This window comes from Strongylocentrotus purpuratus, unplaced genomic scaffold (assembly GCF_000002235.5).
Source record: "Strongylocentrotus purpuratus isolate Spur 01 unplaced genomic scaffold, Spur_5.0 spur5_scaffold_7, whole genome shotgun sequence".
Classification (NCBI taxonomy): Eukaryota; Metazoa; Echinodermata; class Echinoidea; order Camarodonta; family Strongylocentrotidae; genus Strongylocentrotus; species Strongylocentrotus purpuratus.
This window is the reverse complement of record NW_022145613.1, coordinates 15,553,599-15,580,392: the sequence shown is the minus strand read 5'-3', so window position 1 is coordinate 15,580,392 and position 26,794 is coordinate 15,553,599. Positions and strand designations below refer to the sequence as shown.

General features: G+C 35.5%; 1 protein-coding gene across 1 annotated transcript; it reads left to right on the top strand.

Annotated features, from left to right (window-relative positions):
* Nucleotides 1–371: 371 nt before the first annotated feature.
* LOC100890055 lies at nucleotides 372–26,794 on the top strand. The gene is made up of 7 exons (XM_003729927.3): nucleotides 372–495; nucleotides 20,985–21,266; nucleotides 21,751–21,807; nucleotides 23,081–23,209; nucleotides 23,786–23,920; nucleotides 24,953–24,989; nucleotides 25,867–26,794. Exons 2-7 carry the CDS (start codon nucleotides 21,000–21,002, stop codon nucleotides 26,088–26,090), a joined length of 849 nt encoding a protein of 282 aa, XP_003729975.2. The 5' UTR covers nucleotides 372–495; nucleotides 20,985–20,999; the 3' UTR covers nucleotides 26,091–26,794.

The window sequence follows — 26,794 nt, the reverse complement described above, 5'->3', positions numbered from 1 at the left end:
GATAGAGAGAGTGAGATAGAGAGACCAAGGAACACAAAGGAATGGAGACAAGAAAGAGAGACAAAGAGAGGGAGGGGTCTCGAGAAGATCAGCGATTGCAACCCTTCATACATTCACATTCATGAACTTTGACGTAGGGGTAATCAATTAAAATACCCCTACCTTCTGATTTTGAAATCAAATCAAAGGGGATTAAAAAGATATATCTGGAATCATATTTAAATATGTTTTTCAAAATGAATTTACCGCTGGTCAAGCGCCCGCAACAATGATCATCCGTCCAATGTTTATTCATCATTACCCCCATGCATTCCATTTTATCAAATATTTGCTTGAATACGTCAGTATCAAAGCACTCAAACCATCCACAACAGGGATCCGTTTTTCTCCTGTAAATACCGCTCGCAGTATTATAATAACTGCTGCAGTGTGTGCGATTATACAGAATCCGAAAAGGACTTGGTTTGAGGGAGACATTTTAAACAGACACCAAAGGTAAGTTTCATCTGATTTTGTTTCCGTTCGCATGATAGTCCCACCTAAATCTATTTCGATTTTTGTTTTTGACTGGAATATGACTGATGTGTCGTATTATCTTACCGCTGATATGATTCAAATCATGAGATCATTCCCATTTATAATTCTAATTTAATTCGCCATTTTGTTGATGGGTACATGTATGTAGGCTTATTGGAAAAATTAGGAACACAGTTACGTTAATGGGGAGGATGCGAACCTTGTACTGCAGGTGTGGTTCTTCCCATTTCTATATGACTCTGATCAAGGAGAATTTACAGAAAGTACGCAATATCAAAAAAGGAGTCATAATAACCGTATGTGCTTCCCATGAGTTTTGGAAATGTTTAATTGTATTATTAAGCATTATGGGAATTATTTTTTATATTTTTATGATGGGTAAGTTCAGAAGGGTCATTGTGTAGGTTAGGCTTGCAAATCTTGAAACCTCTGTAATTACTGAATAAAATAGGTATACTCATGTATTCCAGATCATTATGAAGATTTGGAACCATGTAAGCATTAAATTTTACTGAAAATAATACTCACTCCATTGGGACTGTTTAACATGCTAGTGCTAGACTAAATGATAATCCGTTGCCATGACATTTCGTTTAAATTGTCCAGTACAGAGTTATATCAGCACCATTTCGGCCATCCTTTCATTATGTATGGTTGGGTTTAGTTTTGTAAGAGAGATTTCTATTTAACAATAACCATGTTCCATTTTCCGTACTGTACACGAAAAAAAAATCCGTTTACCTTTCAACTCATTATTGTTGTTTTTATATGTTGTTTATATTATTCGGACATCAATATATGTTAAAATATATCGACTTAGGTGTATGATTGGTAGTGACCTCCCCGTGGTTACAGATAAGTAGAGTTACGGGGATTTGTGGACATCTTGGTCTTTCAAATTATCCTTCCCTTTTTACACATTATTCTGAACCGGAGATCATCTATCCTCAACCATGCTCACGCTAAATTTGTTTATGTTAACTCAGTCCTACTAATATTGTAAAATTAGATACATATTTAAATCATCAATTACCAAAGCTTCGACTGGAAATGTATCGCCTGTAATTTATTAGTTATAATTTATGAATGTATAACTAGTTATTTAGGCGCCTTAAAATACATTTGATGTCAAACAGAGCGGTTTGGAAATATTTATATTATGTTAATATTATTTATTCGACATATCAACTTGTTTGACATTATGAAATGTACGAAGAAGAGGGGTACAATAATTAAAGCACTGACAGTTTTTGTAGCCGATCAATTTAGAATGTCTTGTTGGGTTTAAATTTTGTCTTACTAATCATCACCGAGAAAGTAGCTGCTTTAAAACATTGAAGGCCGTGTATAGACGTTCAAGTATAACAATATATTAAAACGAAATGATATTAAAGGAAAAGGAAACAGAAATAAAACAAGAATAATACAATCAAAATGAATACGAACAAAAGAAATATATACTTTGAAATAACAATTAAAAGCGACAGATGAAAGAATATGAAAAGAACATTATTTTGTCTTAATATATGGTGGTGGCAAGGTCCTTCATCGCCTAATAAACCTACAGTTACACATCGCATGCAAGTAAATATGCGCCATCTTTCAAGTCGCGATTGCATGCATACGTCATACTACGATGGCAATGCGCTATGACGCCATATGCTATAATTAGAGATGATAACATTTCATCTTTTGTTGACATTTCCGCACAGGAGTGTTCCATTGTGTGCTAGTGATGATTTAAATTCTTTTTATATGTTGCAGATTCGTATTCTTACTTATTATTTATTAGAATTGATCAGTTGAAAGAAAGAGGGAATAACAAGAATAATTCAATTGCATTGAATTTCTTTTTTCGTATAAACAAATTACTATAGTAAAACAATTGATCCTTGTGTCGAATTCGACTTGAATGAAATACAAAGTTTTGGGAAATTTTGAAAATTGGGTGGATAGTGATTCTTTACAATTTTGATATCTTCGGATGCCCCTGTGCATGGATGTATCATAAGCACTAGAAAATTTACCCCCTAAAACTCTCCTGCTTTCGAGAAAAATTAAATATAAAAATTTACCAGTGCTCCCGGTAAATTTTGATCAATTTCGCGACTACGGCCGTACAATGGTAGCTGCGACCATGAAAATCTCAGAATATGTAGTTGTGATACATATTTTCCAAACGGGAATAGCTTATCAGATAGAGAGAAATACATGGACAATGGAAGACAGGAAAAATAGAGACTGAAAAACAAAGATACAGAAAGAGAAAGAGAGATAGACGGAAAGTGTGTGGGGGAGGACAGAAGAACAGAAGGGAAGGGGGCAGTCTTTATCTTTGGGATACATAGTTCATATACCCCCAGGTTCTTAACCCTGTACAAATGCCACCTTTAAACACCCCCTCTCCATAATTATGCAGATGGTATCAAATTTCCAACATCAATACCAAACAAAACACTCCACTAATATTTGTGAACTTCTCCTTCTCACAACATTTCTTGCCTACCCCTCCCCTCCCACGACACTGCGGTTCAAAGTCACTTCAAGTATAAGCAATCAATCTAAAAGAAAATCAACAAGTTAGAAGGCAGCTACAATTAGAGCTTTTTCGGCCGGCAAGATCAAAAGGGTATATTGAAACAAATGTGGGTCGGATAAAAGAGTTAAAGGACCACTCTAACCCAACTAACATAATAGTTCGTAGCCTTTCAAAACATGAATACACCTCTACTTATTAATAATCCAGCCTCCGATTTTTCAGAAAATTTCTATATTGATCACAAAGCATAATAACCATGCATTTCTCACAGATCTCACGCCTGCTGGGCTACGCCCCTCGTAAACAGGTAATACTGTCACGTGGCTTGATATCGCATTTGACGTCACTGCGGGAATGTCCTTGTATTTGTCCTACAACTAAGGATCTTACAATGTCATTGTAATTCATAATTAGGAGTGTCGAAATGGGGGCGATTATGGAGCTCACGGGGGCGAATCGCCCACCGCTGTTTCAAACAAATGTATTCTCTCTATTACCTAAATAACTATTGGACTTGAAATAAAATAAAAAGACAAAATCTGGTCTGAGGATAAAATTAATTGGGTTATTAATCAATTATTCTACTGGTAGGCCTATTGTTTGTAGGGGTAGTAGCACGCAGAGTTATTGTTAACGGTAATATTTGTCCTATAGGGGTAGTTCATCGGGGGTATTTAAATTAACCAGGAGACGATTAACGAAAGGTTTCTAATCGTAGGGTTACTTGTCCGGGATATATAATTTAACCAGGGAGTTATTGACCTAAAGCTACTCGTGCTAGGAGTAGTTATCTGGGGTAGTTTACCGGAGAGTTATTTTAAAAGAAGAAAAAGTTGTCATTATACAAATGATGCACAGGTTTGAGTGCGTCGGTAGGGATTGTGTGCACAAGATACCTTTGAATGGTTGGAACCAACGAGGCGCAGTCGAGTGGGTTTTAGACCAAATTCAAAGGTACCGCGTGCACACAATTCCACCGACCCACGAATTAACCTGTACATCATCTGTTTTATAAGATGGCGCCCAAAAAATTGTCAAAAATACAAAATGTTGTTATTTTACACATTTACCGGATGCATGGCCAAATCATGCTTTCCGGTATTACCCGAAAGCATGATTTGGCCATAGCCAAATCATGCTTTCGCATGATTAGAAAATGCATTTAGAAATTTGCTTAAATTTGCATAATTTTTAAATTTTAGTGCAATGGATGAAGAAAAAAAATGTAATGACTTACCTTAAATATGAAAATTGTGAAGACAAGTAGAAGAATCAATGCTAACAACAAACATGATGAACGCTGAATAGGAAAAATGATGAACACTGAACATATTTACACTGTGTCTGTATTACAGTCTAGTTATTGTGAATGTGTACTACACAGTCACTAAAGCTAAAGTTGTGACTGGTGGCACGCATATTGTTCTCTGATGACAGAGACAATGAGAGTGGAGCACGAGGTTGCGGAGTTTGTGCTAATGCCTATGGCATGAGAGGGGTAGTAGGAGGAGGTGGTGCTGGTGCTACGGTAGCTAGTAGTAGAAGGAGGTGGTGCTAGTGCTACGGTTGAACATGTAGCAGGAGCATAGGACATCTGTTTTCCAATTACACTGCTCATCTCCTGTTTTCGGCCATCACTTGTCTTGCTGTAGATCTTGATGGAACTTTCGTTGCGATGCCCACTCACAGCCATGATGTCCCTTGACTGAAAACCAGCTTTGTCGAGTAACGTGACACACGTTGCACACAGGCAGTGATTAGTGTAGACTTCACTACATCCGGCAGCGGTGGAGATTTTCTTCATCTTGTTTGAGAGTGTATTGACACCAACCGGGCTGTTGCAGTACAATGGCTCATTTCCATCGTGCGGTTGACTAGCTTTTGGTTTTTGCCAAAACCATTCACAAGATGGATGCAGTTTAGAAACATAAATTTTAAATGACTTCACAGGGCATCGGTCACTGCCTGGAATTTCGTACATATATCCTCCGGTCGTTTCATCGTCATTCTCTCTGTGGTTTTTTGTGAGCTGGTCACGTTTCGTTACATACCGCAGTCCATCTTCATCGGTGAAGATCATAAAATCAGTCACTTCGAACGTACATTCTCACGACCTCTATTGCAAAAGAAGGTCATTAAATCTATAAACACTTTGTTGTGCAAGCCTTTTGGGGAGGTGCAATCCAACTCTGAAGAGGTCTGGATCTTGTTCATGTCAAGCACAGAAATTGAGGCTTTATGTGTGGTGCTTCCCAGCCCCTTTCGCTTCAGTTTCACCAACACAGCCTTAACATACGTGTGCTCACTGGAAATTGCAATTTGCTACAGATATCCAAAGTACTACAGTTATCCAAAAAGTGGCGTTGTATGCTATAGCGAAGGTATTGAAGAGACTTCTTCGTATATAACTCACCGTCAGTCTTACGTACACTGGCATAGAACGATGATAAAAGTTCGTCCAATTCTGGCGTTGAAATGTCTCCTAAATTGACTCCCTTTGTCTGCGCAAACTTTTCCAACTTAGAGAATCCGTACTTTATTGATCTTTTCGTGCTGGCCGCATCGGAATCACCAAACAATTTAGCTAATTCTTCCTCTGACAGAAGCCGGAAAGTCAAATCGCCGCCGCGACTCGCCATCTTGCGCCGCAGATATCAGCTGGCTATCAGCTGACGTTCGAAATGTCAACAATCTAGATATTTATTTTTTTTTTTTTTTTTTTTTTTTTTCATAGGTTTTTATTCGTTTCTCTCAAAGAAAATTGTACATTTATAACATAATACATTGGATACAAAATAACAAAATAATTTAACATAGTTCTTTATAAATTTACCAATGATCTTTTACATTTACATACAAAAGTTACACCTCTTCATTTTCCTTTGGAGACAAAAAAAAAAAATTATATATATAAAAAAGGGAAAAAGCTACAAAACACCTACTACCCCCCCCCCCCACCCCACACAACATTTAAACACATAACATGTACAACAGTATACAAAACACACGCTAACATAGAACGAGCAAAAAAAAAAAAAAAAAAAAAAGAGAAGAGAGGGAGGGTCAGGAAGTTGTGTATTGAGAAAAAAAGAAAAAAAAACTGAAAACATTTATTCTAAACTTTCCAAAGCTTCCCATTTCCTTAAATGAATTGAAAGTGTGTCTCTTTCCATTGAAAGTTTTTTCTCTTCATTTCTATTTTCCAACAATCTATATTCTATTTCTTTTGCTTTTGGAGGGTTTCCCTTCTCTCTACTGTGGAAAATCATATATTTAGTCAAAATTAAAATGTGGTTCAATAATTGCTCTGTTTTAAATGTAGTGTCATCTATTCCTATATGAATTTCTTTCCAGGATAATTTCTTCAAAATTGGTAAATTAAGTCTATCTCCACATTTCCCCCAGACTTCCTTTATTGTATTACATTCAAAGAATATATGTTGATAAGTTTCTTCAAAATTTTTGCAAAATGAGCACAAACCATTTTCATGGAACCTGAATCTATGTAAATGATGATTTGTATATAAAATATTATGCAATAATTTGAACTGAAATTCTCGCAGTTTACTACTTAAGGTACACATCCTTGGTTGAACATATATCTTTTCTACTTCTTTTCTTGGAATATTGTAAAGTGTCATTAAATTGCCGCCTGCCGAGTTTGTTTCTACATTCTTTTTAATTTGACTCTTATATACCATTTTTGCAGTTAAATCTTCAAATGTAAACACTTTCTTTGAAAAAATAAATTCTAAACTAAAGCCAGTGTGAATTGCTTTTCTTAAAGGTTGAACATAAAGGTTTGATTTCGTACAATGCATTCGTAGGTGACGCACGTATTTTTTGAGCTCCCGCACTTCGTACACACTGACTATGTGAAATAGATTTTGAGAGATGAGTGAGAAATCTTATAACTTGAGGCATCCTTCGAAATCTTTTCCGCTGAGACAATCTAAGAAAATGTCTGCTTCTTCTTCGAAATCGACATCAGGGATCGATGCAAGACCACCAATTCTTCCAAACGCCAAAAATTCGACCTCGACATCTACTACCGGACCCCAAACGCAGCCCATAGCACGCACCGAGGGCCCTGGCGGGAAAAGTCACGTGACACCAGAACCCGCGATTCCCGCGACCACGCCCAGCCCTGCTCAAGATAGCGACACGGCTGGAAGTGGCCTTAGTGTTATCAGCGAAATGAAAGAGCTATTCGCCCAACTTTCTACAGAAATGAACCATCGTTTTGATGCTATTGGGGCTGATATAGCAGAAACGAAGAAATCGATCACTGATTTAAAGGAGACAGTGAATTTCAACTCATCTAAGATCGAGAAAGTAGAAAAGGAAACACTACCTAAACTGAAGGAAGAGATCGACGCTAAAAGTAAGGAAATAGAGGACAAAATTATTCTTCTTGAAATGCACCAGAGAAAACAAAACCTCCTAGTTTATGGAGTTGGGGAACGGGGCAATAATGAGAACATTTATTCAACAGTTCATGATATTTTCGTTCATTTCATGAGAATCACAAAAAGCGAAGCTTTGAAGATAGCCCTGGTCAACGCGCACCGTCTCCCCGCCCCTCAGCATGGAGCCAGTAATCAACCTGCAATCCGCCCCATAATCATCCGATTTGTAAGCATGGCAGATCGCGATCGTGTTTTGAACGCATTCGAGCAATCTCGTAGACAACGCCCCAAGCCAGCTGACTTACCCGCCATGAGCCAGCACCCCACTCACCCCACCCCCCAGGCAACTGTGATGTCCGGCCAGACGACCGCACCCGACCAGGTGACTGTGATGTCCGGCCAGACGACCGCACCGGGCCAGCAGTTCGCCCGCGTCACCATCAGAACTGACCTCCCGCCCCCCATGAAACGAGAGCGTGGACGACTTGCTGCAGTGGCCTACACGCTACGCAAGGAACGCAACCTGTCCACAAGAATCCGTATCAACGGGACTAAAGTTTTCATTCAAACAAGGAAGCCAGCATCTGGGACAGGACCTCAACCTAAATGGACAAACTGGGAAGATAAGTAATCATTCATGTATCTTAATTGTGTTATGGACTTTAATTCAAAGTTGTTATTGGAAAAAATAATGATTTAAATTAACACCCTTTTGTTTTGATGAACTGAATCTTAAAGAAAACATTGATCTACTGAACAGTAATGGACTGAATGATATACAATGTTGTTTTAGTTAAATGGAATGTGAGATTGTAAACTGTTTGAATTTTGATAGTTTTGCAAACGAAAAGATCTCTGATCTTAACGAATAGAAATGGAGTGAATTACTTTTTGGTAAGTTTAAATTTGAATGTGAAGATATGAACTGTTTTGAATTTTAAAATTTTGGCATATTTGCTAAAGAAAATCCATTTTATTACATTTACATTCATCATAACTTGTTTTGGAAAACATTGATAAATTGATCTAAGGAACAGAAATGGACTGAATGATGAATAAAAATGTTTAATTCAATGTGAAGTTTGGGAACTGGTTGTGAATGTTTTTGTTAAGCCTGCAAATGACCGGCAAATGACAAGATTTCACTTAACAAACAAAATGGACCGAGTGACCTATAAACTTTTGTTTTGTTAAAGTGAATGTGAAGTCTGTGAACTGATATGAGTTCATTATATTTAAATTTATCTGGATTTGTTTGTTTGTTTGTTTTTTTGTTGTTTTTGTTTTAAACATTGGTTTAATGAACAAAAAGTCATTCAAAAAGTCACTAAATGTCAAATATCTGGTTGAATTCAATATGAAGTGTGTGAACTGATATTTTGAATTTGATAAGTTTGCAAATGACAGGCATTTGACAAGATCAGATCCAACGAACAGAAATGTTCTGTGAGCTGTTTTGAATTTGGAATTCTGAATGTTGATATTTTTCGCAAATAAAGCAGTTATTATATTTACATTTCTCATGATTTGATTTAAACAAGACAAATTCATAATATTATAGATCTATATAATATAAAATAAATGTTGTGCAAAGGATAAATTTACCGATTTACCCAAATTTGCACTTTTTCATTTATCCCAATATAGGTGTTCTATGCATGGTTCAAGTATTCAATGATGGTAATATCCCCCCCCCCCCCCCCCCTCTCCCCTGCCCCCTTAACACACACTTCGAATTCTAGTTTCATGAAGCATGCACTACAGTAGCAAGCATGAATTTACGCTACCATCGGGTTTTTGGGGTCTAAACTGAGCAGTTTGTACCCATACAATCCACTGTGTTAATTGATGCTTATTGGTTTATTGACCTTTATAATGGTGTTTTAAAAGCGTTCTCTAATGCTTTGTTTAAAATGTTTTATTCATAATAATTGTTCATGGTTAATACATCATACGGTCCATATCGTGCTTGTTAGGAGTTCATCTATTTTAATTGTAACGCAAAATGTTCAATTCTTTGAACTACCCAATTTTCATTGATTTACTATGTTTGCATTTATCTTGTTTATCCTAATTTGAGCGTTTCTATGCCAGGTTCAAATATTCAGTGATTCCACCCCCCCCCCCCCCCCCGGGCATTGGAGGTTGGGTAATGCATGGCAGGTTGGGTAATGTATGGCAGGAATGTTTTAGACGGCTGAGCCGGGTGTCTTCTCATGAGAGAAAGCTTAAACATAAAATAACCTTTTTTTCTGCCGTGCGCTTGGGATTGTGAATACTGGCTTTTCACTTTCACTGGAATGAAATTTTGGGAATGCTTTTCAAATTAGTAGATTGCTTTCTCTTATGACAGAGGCTTTTTGTTCGGCTGTCTAGGACTATTTGGGGTTTTCGCGTCCTACTTTTTGGTGTAATGATTGTTCTGTGGAATTAGCATCTCTGATGTCATGGACTTTCAAGCATGAATAAACACTATCATCGAGTGTTTGGGTTCGGAGTTGAGAGGTTAGTGTTATTGTCTGTTTACAGATCACGCTTCAAATAAGTTTTTGCGCTGACACTATTTTCTTGGCTCTGAACCCATATACCCTGTTCGTTTTCCTTTCAACATTCAGTATGCATGCTCTTAAGGTATTCTTATTCCTTTATTTATATTTCGTTAGTAATTTAATGAACGTAACCAAAATTCTGTTTTAATAGCCCTTCTTTTTAAAGATGATCTTTGGTCCTTAAAAATCCTCATTGTTTAATCACCCCCCCCCCCCCTTCTTTTATCCCGCGGTTTATGCTTCGTTGACTTTGCCATTCTCAGCTCTTTTATACCCCATCTTTTCTCACTCAAATGTCTTTTGAATGCTGACTTACATTTCCTGTTTTCGCCTTATTCTAAATAATTTTGATATTGGAGCTTGTAACATTTTTTTTGTTTTTTGTTTTTGTTTTAGTACGGTGGCGTCTCGTGGCTTACCGGGCAGAGTAATTTGATGAGGCAGCATGCTTTTGTTGTTGCTGTTTGTCTATATATTTTTTTAAAATATTTTTTCTTGCCCTCAGGATGCTTTGCTCACGGTCTGCCACGATGCGCAATCGCATGAGGTCTAAATAAATAAGTATTTAATAATGACGTTTATTCTTTTTTTTGGTTTTTTTGTATATGTATTTTCTAAAAAATGAAAGTAATTTTCATTATTATTTCTGTTATATTCACTCTTTTGTTGCGTATAATTATAATTATGACTAGTCTACATTGATAATCTATTTCGAACTTCTTTATCTATATCAGGGAGTTCAAGATAGTGTTGTTTTGCTTTGTAATGCTTTGTTACGATTTTGCGGATGTTTATCGTTTGTTCTCCAAGCCTGCGGAGATTTCTTGTAATATATTCATATCTGTTAAATGTTCGTCTTTTGTTTGTATATGTTTACTTGTGTATTTTTTCTTGTCTATACTTAATTTCCATTTTTATATCACAATGTTGTCCATACAGACCGATTCTCTTTTTCTAACTAAATTTGAAACTTCCATTTTAGATACTGCGCATTATTGTATATTATACTACTATTTTGTTACGCAATCCTTTTGTGGTCAAACTCTAAATGGATACGTTACATAATAACTTAGCGTTTAATTCTCTTCGTGATGATCGATATGATGAGACTATCGCCAATTCTCTAACTGAGTACATTACTAACCATCAATTCAAAGACTTTATGTGTAATAATAATATTAATAAAGATACATTTTCTTTATTCCATTTAAATATTAGAAGTATTAATAAACATTTTGATGATTTTCAATTCCTCTTAGATAATTCGTCCCAATGTTTTCCCTCTATAATTGGGCTTACCGAGACTTGGTTAACCACAGATCCTAACCCACCATTTGCCCTACATGAACATGATTTTATTTTTAGTAGTAGGAAGGAAAAACTTGGAGGAGGTGTTGGTTTATATGTTTCAAAAAATTATTCTTACAATGTTTGTAATGATATTACTATAATGAACAATATCTTGGAATCCTTGTTTATTGAAATCTTATTGCCAGGTCGGAAGAATGTAATAATTGGTGTAGTTTATCGACCCCCAAGTAGTAATACTTTAGATTTTTTATCGTCCCTAACTGATATTTTGAATAATTCGGTAATGATTAATAAAGATTGCTTTATAATGGGTGACTTCAATATCAATTTATTAAAATATGATACTGATAATTTATGTCATGATTTTTTGGAAATATTTTTATCAAATTCATTCTTCCCACTTATTTCTAAGCCCACTCGTGTAACTAATAATTCTGCTACATTGATTGATAATATCTTTAGTAATGTCATTCCACATCCTGATTCATACATTATACTTTCTGATATATCTGATCATTATCCCATTTTTACTCAGTTTACTCTTTCAAATTCAGTCCACGGTGGACGGCCTCGTCCATTAAGACGTCGAGCTTCCCCAGAGAATATAGCAAGACTAGGAGCCAGTTTAGAGCACGCAGATTGGTCAAGTGTTTATAACACTGATGATGTTAATAGTTCGTATAATAATTTTTTAGATATTCTGAATGAAGAGTTAGATACATGTATTCCCTTACAAAGAGATAAAGTAAATAATTATAAAATTACCCCTAGACTTCCCTGGATTTCGAAATCTCTTCTAAGATGTATTAATAAAAAGAATAAGTTGTACTATAAGTATAAAGCAAATCTTACAGATAGAACTAAAAGTAAATATACTTCGTATAAGAATGCTTTGATTAGAATTTTGCGTTTTGAAAAGAAGAATTATTTCGTGAATCGCTTAGAGTTTTATAAACATGATATGCAGAATACTTGGAAAATTCTTAAACAGGCTATGAATTTGGTCCATAATAAAAATGATATTATTAAAATTAAAAGGGATAATGAAGTGATCGATGATTCTGATATGATTGTAAATATTTTTAATAAACACTTTTCTTCGATTGGTGAGACGTTAGCACAAAATATACCACAATCAAAAAAATCTTTCACAGATTTTTTAAACGCCCCAAATACAAATTCTATTTTCTTTGTTCCAGCTCATAGATTTGAAATAATAGATATTGTTTCTCATTTGAAAAACAAGAAAAGTTCTGGTGTTGATAATATTAATAACTTTATTTTAAAAGGGATAATACCTTTCATTGTAGATCCATTGGTTCATATCTTTAATTTGTCTTTCTTGAATGGAGAAGTACCTAATGTTATGAAAATTGCAAAAGTTATTCCACTATTTAAGAAGGGTGATAAGCAAGATGTAAATAATTATCGCCCGATATCTTTATTATCATCTCTTTCGAAGGTTTTAGAAAAACTTATACATAAAAGAACAGTTGCTTTTTTGAAAGTTCATAATATTTTTTGTGATTCCCAATTTGGATTTAGAGAGAAACATAGCACGAGTCATGCATTATTATCACTTGTTGAAAAGGTAGCTCATGCTCTCGACTCCTCTTATCATATGGTTGGAATACTCCTGGACTTCTCCAAGGCCTTCGACACGATCAACCACGATATTTTGCTTCATAAACTTTCTCATTATGGTATACGTGGGAAGGCCTTGGAGTGGTTCAGGAGTTACCTTTCCGATAGGAAACAGTTTGTATTTCTGGATGGTCACACTTCTGAATTACGAAATATTAATTGTGGGGTTCCTCAAGGTAGTTTGCTGGGCCCGCTTTTGTTTATTATTTATATTAATGATTTTTATAGATCATCAGATATGGCGTCTTTTATATCATTTGCTGATGATACAAATTTGTTCTTTTCACATACAAATCCAAATACTCTTGTTGAAATTGTAAATTTTGAATTAGAAAAAATTATTCAATGGATCCGAGCTAATAGGCTGTCTTTAAATTTACAAAAGACTAAATATATTCTTTTTAGTAATTCAATAGATTCTTTGCCAACTGATTTAGTTTTTGATGACACTCATTTGGAAAAGGTTACACATTCTAAATTTCTAGGTGTAATAATTGATAATAAGCTTTCATGGAAAGTTCATGTCGATAACATTTCTAAAAAAATTTCGAGAAATATTGGTATATTAAATAGACTTAAAACACAACTCCCATCTTCAGCATTATTAACATTATATTCATCCTTAACATTACCTTATCTGAATTATGGCTTACTCGCATGGGGTAACGCTCATCAGAACATTTTAGACAAACTTTTATTGTTACAGAAGAGAGCAGTTAGAATTATTTCCCAGGCAGATTTTCGTGCACACACTAATCCGTTGTTTTATGATAATAATATTTTGAAAGTAAAAGATTTGTATTTGCTTCAATTAGGTCAATTTATGTATAAAAATACTAATGATTTGCTGCCAAAATTTTTTAAGACTATGTTTTTAAAAAATCGCTCTTTTCATCAACATTCAACTAGACAATCGGAAGAGTACCATTTGCCATTACTTCGAACTTCCTTCGCTAAAAACACTTTTATCTATGATGGCCCAAATTTGTGGAATTCCTTTACTGATTCATTGAAAAATGCCCCTTCATTATATGAATTTAAGAAAAGATTAAAAATATTTTTGTTCTTAAAATATAAAGTAAATTAGTTTGATTTACCCCCCCCCCCCTGACACCCACACACACACACTAATACTTACACATTATACACGATGCATCATTGTCTTGGTCATTTTGAGGAGAATACGCGCATACTTTCCCCTTATTTTCTCTTTAATAATTATATGCGCAGTTATCGATTTATACGGTCTTACTTTTTACTGATAATCTGATTTGTATTGACAATAGTATACGGAATGTAGAATAACTGATTTGTTGTTTTGGAAATGTTACGTCCACGTCTGTGCTGTATATTCGTTTTTTTTTTTTTTTTTTTTTTTTTTTTTTTTTTTTTTTTTTTTTTTTTTTTTTTTTTTTTTTTTTTTTTTTTTGTTATTGAATGTCTTTCTCTGTCTTACATTGTCTCTACTTGTTACTGTTCTGTCTTCGCGGGCTTGTCATTGTCTCTACTTTATTTTTTTTTATTTTTTTATTTTTAAAACAAAGAGCAAACTTTTATATTAATATATTTGTGTTTTTTGTTCTGTATAAGCTAATTTGTGTAATGCTACTTTGTTATTTTGAGGGACCCATAATCTACAAGTATCCACTTTTTAATGGGTCCCTCCATTTCCATAGAAAATATCAATTTTTTTTGTATTATGTTATTCAAATTTTGATTATATGCAGTTTAAGTATTTGTAAATGATATTATTCACATGTTATCTTGTTCAATTTTTTGTTTTGTTTTAATGAAATATTGTTCTGATTTCTGTGGAAATGAAAAATAAACTTGAATTGAATTGAATTGAACATTCTGTTTCCATTCATAAGGGGCTACTTTATAAATTTGTTTTACTTTATCAATTTCCACTCTGCTCAAACCTAACATTATAAAATGAGCTTCAGGTTTCAATTCTCCATTTTCTTCACAAATGTGATGAATTCGATATATATTTTTCAAAAACAAAGTTTCCTCAAATAAGGTTTGACCTTCTAGTTGAATAAAATTATTATTATACAATATTTCATTCCCTTTGTATCTCTCTTCTGTTTTAACATATTCTTTCATATCTATCCATGCTTTCAGAAGATTCTGATAAAAGGAAGGTAACATAAGTTTCACTGTATCTCTCCAATAATTGCAATAAAATATTAAATTACCTCCTATCGGTCTCATTAAATATTTAAAGTATTGTTTCCACTTGATATCATGAGTTCCTGTTACAAGCCTTTTTATCCACATTATTCTTTGTGCTTTTACAAACAACCTAAAATTCATCATTTTGAGCCCACCCTGCTGATAGTCTAACATCATTGTACTTCTTTTAATTTTATCTTTACCTCTCCACAAAAAATCAAAACATATTACTTCCATTTCTTTGTATACCCACTCTGGAACTGGCATTAGTGATGTTACATATGTCAATTTAGAGTATCCATATACTTTCATCAATTGAATTTTACCCATTAAAGTTAGGTCACGCTGTTTCCACCACGTCAGTAGTTTTTTAATTTTGCTCAATATTTCCTTATAATTCATTTTTTCCTTGATATCTACATGAACTGAAAAATAAACACCTAATATTTTAACAGCATCTACAAGTTTCCCAAACGGAAATGTGTTATTAGACACCTGTGGGCCCAGGGGCAGAATATATGTCTTATCCTTGTTTAACTTTAATCCTGATATTTTATAAAAACCTTCTAAAACGTGTTCTATTTCCTTAACTGAACTCATATCTTTGATGAAGAGTGTTATATCATCAGCATATAATACTTGCTTTATTTCTGTATTTCCAAAACAAATTCCTTTTACCAATTGATTGTTTCTAATCGTATGAGCTAAAATTTCAATGCATAAAATGAACAGGTATGGAGATAATGGGTCTCCTTGTCTAATTCCTCTTTCAACTTTAAAATAACCTGTTGATGCGTTTCCATTCATAACACAACTTTCAGTATTAGTATAAAGTATATTCACCCATTTACAAAACAATGGTCCAAAACCAAATGAATTTAACACTTTGTATAGAAAACAATGAGAAACAGAGTCGAATGCCTTTTCAAAATCTAAGGCCATCAAAAAAGCATTTTCCTTATAAAAAGAAGTATGAAAAATCATGTCATCTATTATTCTTATGGCTTCTCCAATGTTTCTATTCTTAACATATCCAAGTTGATCAGAAGATACAATATCAGGTAAAATTTCTTGCAATCTCTTTGAAAGTATCTTTGTTAAAATTTTATAATCCACATTTAAAAGAGAAATCGGTCTGTAATTCTTAATAAAGTCTGAATCTTTATCTTTTGTATGTATCAAGGTAATAACTGCTTGTCTCTGAGAGGCCGATAGTTCTCCATGATTAAAGGCTTCATTAAAAGATGCAAGGATTAGATCTCCAATTACCGGCCAAAATTTAAGATAAAACTCTACACTTAAGCCATCATTTCCTGGTGATTTATTTAATTTCATATTTTTTAATATTTCTATACATTCCCTTTCTACTATCTTTTCTTCACCTAAACCCCTTAAGGTCTCGTTCAATTTTGGCATGTTACTAGGGAAAAATTCTAAACCTCCATCTAGTACAACTTCTATTTTTTTATACAACTGACTGTAAAACTGTTTTATTCCCTCGACAATTTCTTTTTCCTTAGTAACAATCTTTCCGTTTACGTTTAATTTCTGTATTACACTTTTCTTTCTATTTGCTTCCATGAGCTGTTTAAAAAATGCTGTATTCTTCTCTCCACATTCATACCAAGAGGCCCTTGATCGTATTTTTAAACCTTCATTAATATAGTCATAAAATACTCTTAGTTGTTGTTTCTTAATTTTCAGTTGTTCAAGGATATCTTTATAATGTACATTATTGATTGATAGTAGATTCTCTTCCAAGTCTTCAATTTCTTTTTCTAGCTTTTCTATTTTTTCCTTCCTTTCCCTTGCCCTTTCCTTTGAAAATTTAGTTGTAAACCTGCGTATTTCCATTTTGATATAGTCCCATAATACTCTCTTGTCTTTTATCTCAGATAACATTTTGTTCTTTAAAGTCTGTATTTCTTCCTTCATCTTTAAAACATAGTCTCTATCATTTACCAAGCTATTATTGAACTTCCAATAACCCCTTTTACCCTGAATTTGTCTAGACGTTCTATCATGCAGAACCAAATTAACAGCTGAATGGTCGGGTGCTAAGGAGGGAATAATGTCACATTTGGATGTTATCTGTTCTAAATTCTCTGATATAATGAAATAATCCAAACGGCTTTGCATAAATGGATTCCCTTGTCTATAAGTATATTGTTTTTTATCTTTATTTTTATTTCTCCATACATCTCTTAATTTAAATTCATCCATGAATTCTTCTAATTTGCTACTGAATTTTGATTGCTTCTTTGTAACTTGTCCAAAATAATCTAAGTTCTTGTCTCTAATAACATTAAAATCACCTCCAAGAACTACTGGGTTCCCTTCTGAATTGTTTCTATACAACAACTCCCTTAAATCCATTAAACATTTTATTTGCTCCCCTTCGTTATTTCCAGTAGGAAAATAAACATTTCCTAGCAACATCTTCTGACCTTGTATATTACATCTAATCAATAAATATCTTCCATTTATGTCTGCACAAGTGTCGCTAATTTCAATGTCTAACTTACTATTTATTAATACCAAAACTCCTCTACTGTGGCTTGTACCATGACTAAAGATACAATTCCCGCCCCACTCCAATTGCCATTTCTTTTCGATATCAGGTGTACTGTATGTTTCTGGTAAGTATATTATATCTATAGACTTTGTCCTAAACCAATTAAACATTTTTTCTCGTTTGCTTCTATCTCTAATTCCCCTCACGTTTAGTGTAAGATAGTTACATGAAAACAAGTTCCCTTTATTATCCATCTTTTTTGTTGTTGAAATAAACCCTTATCTATATATGAGCTGGGACCCTCTATAAATTCCGACCTTGCAGATAAAGGGATCATCTCTTGGCAAATTAATATTTTTAATGAAACAACTTCACGACCCTCTTCCCTACCAGAAAGGAAACTAAGAAAGAAAAAGAATATGTATAAATACATGAGACTACTACAAATATTCGAGAACCCATATTTGAAAAAAAGAAAAAAAAGAAAAGGAAATAAAAGGAAAAGAACACAAGAAAACATAAGATGACAACATGAAACAGACAAATAACAGAGTTCGCGTGGCGAATCATACATAATGATTAACCAGATATCGGTGCTATCGATTCCGATATCCATAATCGTGTTGATATCACGTGCATCCAGTAAATTAATTAAACGGTAATTTACCAATCAGATTGCAGGGATTCTTCTACCCATCTTATAAAGAGCATTGTCATGTAGTACTGTCCACACAATTGTACTTATGTAATATTGATGCACTCTATCGATATACATCTGATTTCTGGTTCTTTGTGTTTCTCATTCCTGCATATATAGAGGTCTGATGTGTTTTTGACATCATTTATGCCAAACGCTTGATGTATAATTATATAACTTATAAGTTGCAATAGTAAGCAAATAACTACCGTTAGTGAAGGTGATGGGACAAACTATCACTTCCGAGGCGATGTGGATGTAGTTATCTTTACGAAGCGAAGCTGAGGAAAGATAGCGTATTCGTTCAGATCGGCGAGGAAGTGATAGTTTGCCATCGCCTGAAACCAAAAGATGATTATTTGCTTTATATTCCACATCGGAAACATTTCATTGCTTCAGTCGTTTTAGAGCAACAAGTCATCAATTAAAAGCTAGCAAACGGTGTACGATACGTACAGTACATGCAGTATGGAGGTTTGACCATAGTTCGCGCGTGACCAAAGTTCGCGTACTATAAACACTAAACGCGCTTAAAGAGGAGAGCAATACGCAACGTATACAATTAAAGTGCGTTGCACTGTGTAGATAGTACTACTATCTACACAGTGCAATAAACTTGTCTTCTCCAATGAATGGTGGACGAACTATCTGTCATCACGTGATTTACTTTTCACCAATCGTAGAGCAAGATTCTTAGTGTGTGGAATTTAATTATTGAAATTGTAATACTTGTATTTACTATCATGCAAGGTTTTTTGTGTTCCAATTGATATCTCTCATAGGTGAAATTAAGTTTTTATTCTGAAATTCAATGTTGATCCAATCTTGTCTCTAAACCTTATAATGTAAATGTACTGCCAATGAATTTGAATTGTAATTGTTCTGTGATTCTTTCGATTACTTTACGTTGTTTTTTCTTCCTCTTCTTCTATCTCAAGCTTCGTCCCGTCTGTCCTTCTCATTTCCCAGTGTTTTTTTATTTCCATGTTGATTATTGTTTATTGTTTATTTTTAGAGTGTTTTTTCAGAATATTGTATTCATGCAATGTAATGTTTAACCTTTTGTAAATTCGGTTTTTACAGCCTTTGGCTGCTATTGTGAATTCCTTTTCTTAATAATTAATGAACTAGTTCAATCAATCAATCAATGTATTGCATTGCTCATTAGGAATACCTAACACAAACTTGTACATACTGGCATGGGTGTCGATCCGGGGGGGGGGGATGGGGGATATATCCCCCCCCCCCCCAATATTTCAGGTGGGGGGGGTGGCCTGTACAATCATCCCCCCCCCCCAATAATTCACCATCAAAGAAAAAAAAATGAAGAGAAAAATTAATGATGAGAGCCCGATGAGAGTAGTTAATGGTTATTACTCGCAAGATGACCATCAATATACACATTTTGCTATCTCATTTTCATAATACATACATATATACGAAGTAAATAAGACAACCGTATATGAGACAAGAATAAATTGAATTCTCGCTCATACGGCTTCATCAGGAATTGATTAATTTATTCAATTTGTTCAACCAACGGCATCATAGAAATGCAGTGCGCCAAATGCAAAGACGCAGCGTCAAAAAGCAACGAGCTAAATGTTAAACGCGAAGCGCAAAAGTAGCAATCTGCAATGCACATCAGCCAATCCTGGACAGTGTAAACATAAATGAACTCTGTGACGATTTCGTGATGAGATCGGAGACAAGGAGGAAGATTTTCGGACATAAGTATGACTTATAAAATAGTTCACTAGTTGTTATGTTGTTTCCACTCACCTTTTTTTTAAATTCACGTTATTGTATCTTAATTATTATTTTTTTTCACTCATTTTAATTCCTGATATTTCCTAAACATTTTTAATTTTTGGAGAAAGATTATTATGTCACAACTTATTTGTGTCACAACTTATTTTCAGTGGGGAAACTGAATTCAGACAAGGATTAATATAGAGAACAGTACAACGAATCGTCTTCTTTTTCTAATAATTTAATGAAAAGGGCAAAGCTGTTAGGGGAGCAACTGAATTCAGACGTGGATTAAGAGAAATAATCAAATGAAACGTCAAACTACACGATACAACGAATCGTCTTCTTTTACTGATAATTTAATGAAACGTAAAAACTGAAACGTGAAATGTCAGAGCTTGCGCGCTACGCGCGGAGGAAGGGGAACTTGATTCACACAAGGATTAAGAGTCGAAAACGGTCCAACGAATCGTCTTCTCTCTCTAATAGTGAAACGTCAAAGCTTCCGCGCTTCGCGTGCTCACTGCCGCCCCCTAAAATGAAATCCTGGCTACGCGCTTGGGAGGGGTGCAACTTGCCACACGCTTCCATTTCTTGGTTGCTTAGATCCATTGCCGAAAATATGTTGGCACCTATCATCCCCCCCCCCCCAACCACGGATACAAATCGACACCCTTGCATGCTGGGATTCTCGCCTCCTTTCTCACTTGTCAATGTTGTGAGGAGGTGGTATAGTCCAGCGGGACAACTGTCCTACAGTCCTGAAATTGCTACCATAAATGTATTTTTAACCCTACCATCGTTCTTCAAAACTCATGTTCAGTTTTTGCCAAACCTTCTTAACCCTATACAGCAAGTTACCTCTGACATGCAGGCCACGTCTTATCCCACCCAGCCCGGAGTCCCGGGCCAGACTGTCTACGTCAACCAGCCCGCTCCAGTCAGCTTTGCCAATACGGTGCAGAACCCTAACTCATCGAGTGGCGTGTCGCAGAAATTCAACGGAGCTGCCGGGAGAGCGACTGGTTGGATTCAGCTCTTCCTCGGCATTGGGAGCATCGTCGTCGCCATTGCCGAGTTGGTCCTCATCACCCGTGTAGGCCCTATCGCCATGGGAATTTGGGCCAGTGTTCTGGTAAGTACAGTGGCGGTTCCAGGATTTGCCGAGAAGGGGAGGGGGGCTGATATTTGAAAATCGCGCCGACTAATATTTCGCTCAGTGGGGAGGAGGGGGGGGGGTAGTGACTGAGTGTAATATTTTATTTTTCTTTGCCCCCGGAAATTTGAAATTCGCGCAGACCATTATTTTCGTTCCGTTGAGGGGGGGTAGTGTCAGCACTGTGGATCCGGGCCTGGGCAAGTCACCATTTTTGTGGTCTCTTGGGTATGCAATTGTTTTCATACATGATTAACACTATCACTATGTCTTGAAAAGTCAAGCCCAGCACCTTTTGAAATGTGCGAGCATTACATTACGATTTTAGACGTGATCACACCCCACACACAATTGCTATGAAATAAACAATAGAGTAATCAAGATGGAGGTCCAATGTACATTAATATACAGTTTTCTTTTGTAATTTTGATTTTAATGACGATTGCTTATTTTCCTCCCCTAGTTCTACATTCCTACCGGTATCTTAGGAATATGTTCGATGCAGAAGAACACTTGTGTGGTATGTATGTGTTTGTATTCCTTTAGTCTCATTTAGAAATATATAATCATTAATCATACGCAAGGGCATCGCTTGACCTTTTTCAGTGGATGGGGGGGAGGTGGTTTAGAGTTCACCGATTGCCGACAAAACTAGCCACCAATTACTGACAAATACATATGTACATAATTAACCCTATAAACCTGGGGCCGGGTGCTAATTTTCATACGAACTATCTATACAACTAGGATCAGCAAATATTTGGTGTGGCGCGATCGGGAAGACGCTGCGTCTGTACACAAATATATCCCGGGTTCGCAGCTCGATTGGGGAGATCCTTGAATCCCTTTTTTTTCTTTTGCTGATATTATACATGTAGTAAGGTTGACAATGACAATGACAATTGGCAATGGTGTGTAACAGTTCATAATCATAGGAAAAAATAATTCGCCGGCCGATCGACATTATTCATACATCTCACCTAGTCCAAACTTCTGAACTGATATAGAGGATTGAGCGAGAATATAGCTGATTCGACACAGCAACAAATCTATGCGTATCTTTCTTGCTCCCTCGACGAGATGACTCCGTCCAACAACAACCCCTCCCCTCTCCCCTCCTCCCTCTCTCTCTCTCTCTCTCTTACTTTTTGTTTTTCCTTCTTCTTTTTTCCCCCTTTTTTTCCTTTTCTCTCTTTTCTTTCTTTTCTTTTTTATCATTCGTTTCCTCTTTTTTATTTTCCATTTTGTCCTCTCCTTTCTGTATTCTTTTTTTTTCCTTCTCTTTCTTTCTTCTCTTCTCTTTCCTTCATTTTCTTTATTTCCCTTTCCTTTTTTTTTTCTTTCTCTCCTCCGTTTTTTCCCTCCCCCTTTTCTCATTTTCCCGACAGCAACGCAATTTAACGACAATATCCTGATTAAAGTGGTGGTGGGGGAGGGGGTTTCGGGACCACACAGCAACCCCCTCTCTAGTGACGCCCCTGCCCATACCCCCTTTTGATAAACATGTTTATATTGTAAATCGAGGGTTCTTATGTATACAGCGACCGACCGCACACACAAACACGCACGTGCACCCACCCAGCCGAACCACACACTCAATTTGTTCCAAGGCCAGTTAAAAACTTGTTTAATCGAGGCTGAGGGAATGATAGTGTCACTCAACAGTATAGCAACCACATTTGTTACAACCATTAAATGATACATCCGCCAATATATTATACTCTATTAATTTGTTTTGGTTGTGTTATTTTTTTCAAAGAGTTATCTAAAAAAAAACTTTCTTTTTTTCTTAGATCATCGGCTATCTTACGATGTGTATCATCACGGCAAATGTTGCCTTTGGTCAGATGATTGTTGGTAGCATTGGGGCAGGAATCATCAGTAGCGATTATTCCTCTGGCTACAATGAACCAGGGTTACGGGTATGTATATTCACTATATTTTCCCTTAAAGTTGGAAGGCATTTCCTTTACCCTCTTCCATGAAATGAATATTACAATATGGTTTATTATTGATTGTTATCCTCTCATTTTCGTTTTGTGCTTTTCAGTCCATTAAGTAATTAATTTGAGGATGCCCACAACTCATAATCTACAACTGACAACTGTTCATTTTACTACATATTCAATGTTTAAGAAAACTGTTACTCGTAACAGTTATTTTCAACGAAATTGGATGACCAGTAAGAAACTCTCTTTGATAAAATCGTGTATGATCCCGTATCGTTCAAAGCTTAAATAAAGTATTGCTTGAAGTCGAATGGGCACCGAAATGTTGATCTATTATATTTTTCCGGTTGGGATACCCCTATACGATGATTAAACACAGATCCAAAGATGTAAGCTTTGCACACTTTGCTTTGATTTTCTTCTGATCAGAAATCACACACATAGAGCCGATAAACCCGATCAATATTGGCTGGTTTGCTTTGTAACGAATATTTCATCAATAAATAAATAAATAGATAAATAAATAAACTATCCGACTTTGATTAACAGGAGGCAAGTATCGCATCTGACTCTCTATTGGCCATTCTTGGACTGATCGAGATGATTGTAGCCATTGTGGCTTCAGCCTTCTGTTGTGGTGGCATGAGTTGTGGCAACTCGTCTTCACTAACCACCACCACTGTGGTGAGTAATCATCAACCCCCCCCCCCCCCTATCTCTCTCTCTCTCTCTCTCTCTCTCTCTCTCTAAATGTAAAGGAGTGGACAGGCACTCTCTTTTGCGGAGAGTCACATTGTTTTTCCTTTGGAGTAGAAAATACACGCTCATATGGTGGAATCCATTGTCTATAGAGAGTTATCCAACCACGTATACTTGGAGCATATTCCAATATATTTCCGCTAAAGGTAAATTTCCTCTCCTTTGGTTTAAGAAAAGCTTCTTAGGAAAAAAAAACATCAATTTTGAGTGGAGTTGGAGGTTGCAATGGCGTATACCAGCCCCTACTCATTATCATTTTATCAGGAAATTTTAATTAATGAAAAAGTAATGACCTTGTTTTATTCTGTTTCTGCTCGTTAGAAATATAGCTTTGGATGACCGGGTTTCTTTTGTTGTTGTTGTTGTGTTCTGCTTGTCAGTATATGTCAGCTTACTTGCACAATTTTGTCAACATCATCCCCTTATAACCCGGGTCCAAAGCTTTGCAGAGACGCTCCTTTTACCAGATATTTAATCTAGACCTTATCTAAGAGGGAAGATAGGTAGAAATTTATTTGCTGTTGCTGTTTCCAGTATTGAGTATATCAATCAAGTAGTATGACTTCACTGGAGCTTCGAATACAGGAAGGTCGTAGGTTCGAGCCCCCACATAGCGCAACAGACATTTAATACTGCCAAAGGACATTACTTGCAGATTGATATGAGTGCCCTTGTATGGCACCAATGGTATGTGGCAAGACATAAATATACGTTTGGTACTCTCAATCAAGCTGAAATAATTGATACCTAATAGAATTTATTCCTTGCCACGATCACCCGATACACGCTACAGGAGCTGGAGGGAAGCTAGAATAATGCTGTCCAACAGCGTATTCGTTGATCTAATGTAATTTAAACTATACCAAAGTAGACAGGGTATATTATTATTAGTAGTAGTAGTAGTAGTGTTTGGTTTTTATCTTACATTTATTTCAATTGTTTCAATTTCCTTTGCAGTATACCCAACAGAATCAACCGATGGTTGTGACGACCGGTATGTGAATAACGATTTTTTTTTTTTTGTTCTTCTTCAACTCTTATCTAAATATACTCAATAACAAACATGATCTTGTCATTAAATACTTTATAGAGGAATTCAAGCGATAGAAAGTATAGACCGTGATACTAGGAATATCACAGAGCTAAATTAAATATTAATATTTGAAATGGTCACCAGCTGAAATGATAAATACTTAATTTCAGGATCCGTTTAAACTGTCCTGAAAAGAAATTCTCGTCATCAGTAAGATTAATAATCACTCACACTGAATTTTAAAGATAGACACATTTACCTATGGTCATTGAGTTATTTACCTAACGATCGTGTTAATGTGTGCTGGGGGATTATACTTAATTTGGGAAAACCTCTTTGATCCAAATGCAACATTTTTGTAAAATATGGGCAAGTTTAATTCCATGTCCCATATGTTTCTAAGCATTATGGAATTTTAAAAACACGATAAACACTAAGAACTATCAATTCACCTTCAGAACTGGTTAGATCCCGGCTAAAAAAAATATCAACTTGTTACTATCTGTTGGTATAGTTCAGTCTTTGAAATGTGGTCGGTAGCGTATCGGACATAATACTTTTAGACTTGTCCACATACATGTAGACAAGGTTGGCAACGATTTTTATAGTTTGAATGATAAGGTTTTCAATACTTCACATTTATTGTTATTATTCTAAGATTGATGCGCTATATTTTTATGAATACGCACTACTAATGATAAGGTGATTCAACTTTGGTTCACTCTCTTTAAATTTTAATGTAACTCTGCTCTTTACAATCGGTTTATTCATCGCGATTTATTGGAGTAGAAGGGAAAGTATACTACTAATTCCTTAAATTCCCATTGTCTCTACACAGGCCAGTACACTCAGCCGGCGGGAATCGCTCAGTCCCCTCCCGCATACAACGTTCAGCAGGCGTATCCCCTTGCTGGCCAGCCTGTTGCTCCAGCTCCCTACAACCAAGCTCCTGGTGCCCCGTACAACCAGGCTCCTGGTGCCACATACAACCAAGCTCTGGGTGCCACATACAACCAACAAGCAGCTGCTATACCGACCAAACCTGACGGGATGGTTGCTTAAATGTGTTAAGAAAATGGGTCGTATTTATAGAATTAGCAATTACCCCCCGACATGCAAATGCTTACATAGGGAATAACAAGCAATAACCATAATTATGCTTGATCAATAAAATAAGCCTTCTCCAAGACACACGAATATGGATTAGAATCGTTTGTTGATGTTTTGAATTTGAATGTTGATTCTGTATCACTATTACCTTGAAAATAAGTAGCCTTTATCTAGTTGCCTGAAATGTAGTGGAAAGTATTTGATTAGCGATGTATATCTTTACCTTAAGATATATCAATGTTGTGCCTTTGATCTTTTGACTGACATGTTTGAAGTAATCAATTCGTTAATTGATTCAGTTGATGAACATCGACGAGAAAAAAAGAATTATTTGAAGTGAAACGAAAGTCAGATATTTGTATGAAATTTATCTTTACTGAAAATATACGCTGACAACAATTATCATAATCAGATGTGGTAGGTATTCATCTATTCTTAGAAAAATTCGCTCATTCTATATTTAATGCATACGAGGTAAGATATTTCAATTGACTTAATAATCTTGCTTGAAGTGAATTTATGAAGTGGATTTCTTTCCTTTTCTTTCTTTTAAATAATTATCTTTCTTTAAGAACCCGCCACTATATTGTGCGGGATAAAAGTATACAAAATGTATGTGTCTTATGGAAACAACCTACAAAACCACTAATTTTAAA